The 6,820-nt window shown below is 53.4% G+C and overlaps 1 protein-coding gene across 2 annotated transcripts in view; it reads left to right on the forward strand.

Annotated features, from left to right (window-relative positions):
• LOC133357391 (TSC22 domain family protein 4-like) overlaps window positions 1-6,244 on the forward strand; it is a 46,941-nt gene extending 40,697 nt beyond the window's left edge. For both annotated transcript variants that reach the window (XM_061575293.1, XM_061575294.1), the window contains exon 3: window positions 4,994-6,244. In XM_061575293.1, the coding sequence (XP_061431277.1) occupies window positions 4,994-5,212 (219 nt within the window). In that variant the 3' untranslated portion in view covers window positions 5,213-6,244. The remainder of the gene's footprint in view (window positions 1-4,993) is intronic.
• The last annotated feature ends 576 nt before the right edge of the window (window positions 6,245-6,820 follow it).

Raw genomic sequence — 6,820 nt, forward strand, 5'->3', positions numbered from 1 at the left:
GGGGGAGGGAGCGGTGGTGCAGCGGTTAGCGCTTTACGCCGTGCTACGAAACCCGGAGATGCGGGTTCGACTCCCGCTCACGGTCAACACCGGTGACGATGAATTATCTGAACCGGTTCTGGGCCTCCCCTAGGTCGACTCGGCCTCAAATGAGTACCCGGTGCGATGCGTGGAAACTAATAAAAACAGCGCCACTGGGGAGACAAAGGCGGTCGGGCGTGGTGCTGGCCACCCCAAACCTCCGTCGTGAGCCGTTGTGGCTGCTCGCTTACAGCACTTGCCCCAACAGTCTGTTACAGGCTATACGGGGGATCTTTGTCTTTGGTGTGGTTGTGTGGGCGGTAGGGGTCTAAGGGGGTGGGGGCGGATGAGGAGAGCCGAGGGGGTGCGGCTTGTCAGTGGCTCGAGGCTGCTGATTGGTGCTCGAGTCGGGGCTATATTTGGACGCGGTATATAAAGAGGGAGCAGACCGGCGGCTCGCTCACACAGAGCTGCACGGAGCGTGTGGTCACACACTGTGGCTTGCAAGCAAGCAAGCCCCCCCCCCCCCATGCAATAGTCGACGTTTCGGGCAATGACCCTTGATCATTGTATCCAACCTGATAACGGCTCAGCCTCCCTCCAATCTACCCTTTGTGAATAATGATCAACGTGAAGTCTGATTTTCTTGCTCATATCTTGAGCCAGTGGTGGGAATTCCACCTTGCTATGGCGGGGGGTGTGCAAGGCCATCGCTGTTGACCTATCTCCCACACACAAAGTGGTGCTCGTTTTATCGACCCCACAGGGATGATGGGCTTAGGCCCACCCCACCCCCCACAATCAGAATTTTAACTCGTACCCTTCCTATTGAGTTGGCCCGGTAGATAAAATATTGTAATAATATTTATTATATATTCTGATTATAAGATGCAATCCCCCCCCCTTCTGTATTTTAAAGCATCGCTTGGGGCATGCATCGTATAACCAGGTAGTTGTGGAGGTGTGTGAGAGACACCAGATCCCGATAACTTTACTTGACAACGGGGCACAAAGTATAGGGGTGAGTCTTAACTTTCCAGAGCGTCTTAGAATCCGGGGCATATCACATACCTGTCAACCCCTTATCAGTGCCCCACCTTATTACAGAGAAATTCAGACTTTATTGGTCACCCCGTGCCCTTTATAAATCTCAACGTTCATCCAGCAGAGTCCCATCACAAGGAAGAAACACAAACACGTAGTCCAAAAAACATTTTGTTGCCCGTATTGAAACGGCTGTGCGCCGTATGGATCTGAAAACTCACTTTCCCTGGACAAGAATTTGGGGTAAACTGCACGGGTTGACAGGTTTGCTACTATACACCACGACTATACACTACACTACATACCTGTAAACCCCTTATCAGTGCCCTACCTTTTATTACAGACACATTCAGACATCAATGGTCACCCCGTGTCCTTATACATCTCAAAGTTCATCCTACAAGGAGAGAAACACAAACAATTCTAGATTTGAAGTTTTCGTGACTGCAAGGATCCATACTCCTTCGTTCTTTCGGTAAAGTCACGTAGGTGAAAATAAAAAAAAATAATAATAAAAAAAAATGTAGTTATTTTATTACTTTATTTTCACCTACGTGACTTTACCGAAAGAACCAAAACACAAACAAATAGACACATTCTTTGCCAGTATCGAAACGGCTGTACGCCGTATGGACCTGAAAACTCAACTTCACAAGAATGCGGGGTAAACCATGTGGGTTGACAGCTTTGTTCTTAGTACTGTGCCCGGTAAACATGGAACGTTGTCACAACATTGAGCCAACGTTCAGAATTGGGTGTTAAAGAGTCCTTGCAGAATGCAGGGATGGACACGGGGAGATTCGCGTCTGACACCGACTGTGTCATTCGTACCCCCCTGAGTGTTTTGTATCCCACCCCCCACCGCCCGTCTGACCTACCCGGTAACCACGGTGCAGGTTTGCCTTACAAAGATTTAATATAATAGGCTGACGTTTCGGGCAATGAGCCTTCTCGAGAGTGGACGGCGGACAGGTGTACGAAATGTCTTAATGTCCGTGGTTTGGTAATGCTTGTACCGTTGATGTTGTGGCATTGTATCCCGCGCGTGCCCTATGCGGTGACTAATATAGACGAGGACACATAAAAAAAAATAGACGCACTTTAAAACATTTTTTAAACTCTTTTGCCGCACCCCATAATTAAATTGAAATTCCGCTGTCGACATCCGTCCTGCGGTGGCTGAGCTGGAGAAACGATTGCATTGGGAACTCTGCAGAGAGCGGTGGAGGGTTTTTAACCACCCTTTGGGTCACAGCAAGATAGATATTGGGGGAGGGGGGGACATCCCCCCCCCTCCAATATTCAAATATGCTCAAAATTACCCCCCAATATATTGCTATAAAATAGATTTCTGTTTATATGATTGTGGTTATGTTTGTACTTTATTAATCCCTAATCTCTGCCATTACATACAATGAAACAAGAAAAGGTCAAAAAGAAAAAACAGAGCAATGTAATACAATGCACTATTAGACATTATTGTAAAAAAAAAGAAATAAAAAGTCCATCCCATGTGTTAGTGAATTTTTTCATATTTTAGACAGGAAATTAGTTTTCAAATTTAGATTTTTTTTCTGGGGCGGGGGGGGACCCCTAGACCCCCTGGAAGATTTGGTCCCCTCCAATGTTGACTCCATGGCTACGGCCTTGGATCACAGCATGGCCACAGAAGATGAACTTCGACCCCCATGAATACATTGTTGCTCTTGAGGCCTAAGATAGGCACCCGCAAAGGCCTCCTAAAGGGCACTCGGTCGCTGTCCCAGCTAAAAGCATCGCAAGCGTTCATCAATAAACTCTGCCCTTAAAGTAAACAAAACAAAAACATCTTAGCAACACAAAAAGGCCAACGTTGTAAGCATGCCCCGTTTCCCCGAAACGTCACCGACGAGATACTTATTTAATTTCAGAGCAGCGGTATCAACAGCCGCGTCAACTCTGTGCTGTTCGTCTGCACGTCCGCTGCCACCCAAGCAACCAAACATTCTTGATTTCTTGACTAAATTAAGAAACTCGTTCTGCTTTACTTATTTCTTAGCGGAATAAGCCGGTGGAGACGCGAGGAATCCCCCCGCCTGCCCACCGCGCCACTCCCCTCCTCTCTAGCGGTTTTCGTGACCCGCAGAGCCCCCAGAAAAGGGGGATATGAACGGCAGATTTGAGTCACGGTCATTTTGCGTCCTTTCCCCGCCTCGTCTCGCCCAAGCCACCGCTAAGCGCGTGCCTGGTGATGACCACACCCTGCCAAGTCATTCCGCCCAGGGAAGTCGGAAGAGCTCCAAACAAACTCTCCCCACCCGCTCGCTCGGTGGAGACGACGCAGACTTGAATAACGACCGCGTTATTACCCCGAAAGTGTATGTACGGCAGTGTCATTTACAGCCGGTCACGCACACAAGACAAAGATCCCCCGTGTGTAGCGAGGGTTGGGGCAGGTGCTGCTAGGGAGTAGCAACTATGAAAGCTGAGACGACACACGAGGGGGTGGGTGGCCAGCACCACGTCCGACCGCACGCGCACACACGCGCGCACTCCACCCACGCACTTGAGTCATCCACCTTGTTAAATATTTACCCGTGTTACCAGGTTGGTGTTTGTTTGTTTTTGTCTCTCACCCGATAAGAGAGAGACAGGGAGACAGACAGACGGCAACCCAGGGAGAAAGACGCAGCCCCAGTGGGAAAGAGCAGAGAGACGGGATGGGAGAGACACGGAAGGGCGTGGGCAGGGAAGGCAGACAATTAGGAGGTGACACGGACAGGCAGACGCACACAGGGAAGACAGAGAGGGGGGCAGAGAGACAACAGGGCACACAGGCGAGACGGGACGACAGCTGGACGTGGAAGATGGACATGAATGACGTACGGTGGAGAATAGACGGTGGGAGACGGAGACAAATCAGGGATGAGGCAGAGCGGACGGATAGGAGACAGACAGCGAAGACAGAAAGCAGAGACACACCGCACCCTGTCCCTCTCACACTTGTCCCGATCTCTGCATGTCCAAGTTCGACAGCTCCACCATCACTGACCTAGGCCCGAACCTTGCCAAGGAGACTTTTTTAAGTGGGTTGGAAGACCTTTGTCCAGTGGTGGATTGACAAGGGGGTTTGTAAATTCCTTTCGTATCAATTAATGACAACTCAACTGAACTTACGCGCCAGTGACGCAGCTCGTGCAAGGTTTTTATGGAGGGCGAAGATCTATTTTGAGTGTTTTATGACGCACTAAGCATGCACGCACACCCACACATGTACACCCACACACGCTTGTGAGCAAATGACCAGGAATGTGGCCCTGTCGTCAGATCTCAGAAGCCAACAGAGTCGTATTTGTAAAGGAAGGTGCGACTATGGCTGGTTCCAGTAGTTTTGCAGTCGCGAAACGGTTGGGGTTGGCCGGGCGATGTTTACTTTATCCATCATACACGTTTTTGTTCTGGGTTAGATCGCGTAAATATGAATGTGTCGTTAAACCCGCAACCACCACCCGACACAACCAATTTGTAAGGGTTGTCACGTAAACATAACGTGGCCAAATCGTTACTAGTACAGCACTTACCGGTGTGTTGGAGAGCAAAGCCACAACATTTGCAATCTGAGCTACGACGTTTCGCCAGTAATTACAACCAGCTTCATCAGCCGTACGTAGCCAACAGATTTAGCACGGTTGGCTACGTACGGTGCGAAAGAAGTTCAATTTACATACAACATACATACATACAGGTCGAGTATCAAAACTGTGCAGGCCACTGCGATGATGGTCAACGCAGCACTGGCAGCAGATCTGGGTCCAAATCAATACCCACCACCTGTTGTACGCACACCGATTCCGGACAGCTGGCAAAGCCTCGCTGCCGCGTGACCTCTGTCCTAACCGCCGCCCCCCTCTCCCCTCTCCTCCCCGCCCGTCCCCCGTGTCCGTCTCAGGACCTCGTCAAGTCCCACCTGATGTTCGCCGTGCGCGAGGAGGTGGAGGTGCTCAAGGACCAGATCAAGGAGCTCGTGGAGCGAAACTCGCACCTTGAGCGCGAGAACTCCGCGCTCAAGGGCCTCGCCTCTCCCGAGCAGCTGCGGGACATCCAGGCCCAGCTCACCGGACGGCAGCAGAGGGCCATCGGCGGGGCCCCGTCCAGCCTCACCCCCTGACGCGGCCGGCTCCGCACGAGGCGACGGTCGCCTCCACCACCACCACTACCAATCACCGCCACCGCAACGACGATGACCGAGGCTGAAAAATAACCGACGTCCGAGGAGCGCGCTATCCCGCGGCCGGGCCCGACCGCACGACAACCCAACGTGCGGCAGGCCAAAGGCTTGGCGGTTGGACTGGGACGCGAGCGAGCTGGCCGGCATCCGTGCCGGCCGGCCAGTTTGCGAGCCGGCCAGCTGGCGGGAAAGCCAGTGAGCGGGCTGGCCAGTGTCAGGACTGGTTGGCCAATGGCGCGCTTGGCCGGTGGCCAAGTGAGCGGGCTGGCTGGGCTTGGCTGACCGTTGAGCGCGCCGGCCGGCAGGTTAAGCTTGGTGAGCGTGCTGGTGAGCTGGCGGGCGCTTGAAGGGCTAGCGAGCTGGTGAGCCGTCTGGCTGCCAAGAAGCTGGACCTCTCGTTGCGAGCGTCCCGGGCTAAGCGAGCGAGCGGCGCGCGGGGCTCCTGTGTTGTTGTTGTTATTAAATGTTTTATCGTTTGTTTTTTTGTCCTTCTAAAAACTCAGGCTGTAGATGGTCGACGCGTGATTTGTTCGTGTTGTTTCCTTGTAGCGTTGATGAAACCCGTAGCCGCGGTGAGATTCCCCCCCCCCCCCCCCCCCCTTGATAGAACATAAGCTTCGTCTTTTTACGGGGCGTTAAGTGTAGTGACCACTGATGCTGCTGAACCTTAACCCCACGGGGGCCCAGTGGCGTTGAAGGGGCGAAGGTGCCCACTAGGGCCTGACCTGAGCGCGAAAAGCCTTCACCGCTCTGCCTCCCCGTGCCAGAGCAAGGGGGGGCGGGGGCTTTGAAGGGGCTGGGGAAGGGGGGGCCTATGGTGGGGGTCCGCCTGGGTTCACCGGCTGGTTTCACCGGTGCCCACCTTTGTTGACCGCCCCCTCCCGGCGATGCCCGTCTGCGTCCGGTGATGGCACCACCCCTACTACCCACCCCCCCCCTGACTTGTAAATAAATAAAGTTGTTTTAAAGCGATGATTGCTGGTGGCGTCCCTTCCATGGTTGGCTGCGGGTGGAACCCTCACGCGTTACGAACGTGTCACAGGCGCCGCCTGAGCCTGGCAGAGGCCGTGGTGAGATTGCTGTGAGGCTGTGGTGAGCTGGCGAGGTTGCCGGCGCAGCTCCGGTGAGGCTGCGATGGCACGGGTGAGGCTGTGGTGAGGTGGTGGTGAGGTGGTGGTGGTGAGGTGGTGGTGAGGTGATGGTGAGGTGGTGGTGAGGTGGTGGTGAGGTGGTGGTGAGGTGATGGTGAGGTTGTGGTAAGATTGTGGTGAGGTGGTGGTGAGATGGTGGTGAGGTGGTGGTGAGGTGGTGAGGTGGTGGTGAGGTGATGGTGAGGTTGTGGTAAGATTGTGGTGAGGTGGTGGTGAGATGGTGGTGAGGTGGTGGTGAGGTCGTGGTGAGGTGGTGGGGTTGGATAATTGCGACAGGTGGCGAGGCTGTGGTAAGTGTGGCGAGGCTGCAGGTTAGGGGCCGTCCATAAATGACGTCACGCACCTGGGGGGGGGGTCAGACATTTGTGACGAGGGGGGGGCGTGAGAAATGTGACGT

The sequence above is a fragment of the Lethenteron reissneri genome, chromosome 58 (assembly GCF_015708825.2).
Source record: "Lethenteron reissneri isolate LAM-NWPU_2019-01 chromosome 58, ASM1570882v1, whole genome shotgun sequence".
Lineage (NCBI taxonomy): Eukaryota > Metazoa > Chordata > Hyperoartia > Petromyzontiformes > Petromyzontidae > Lethenteron > Lethenteron reissneri.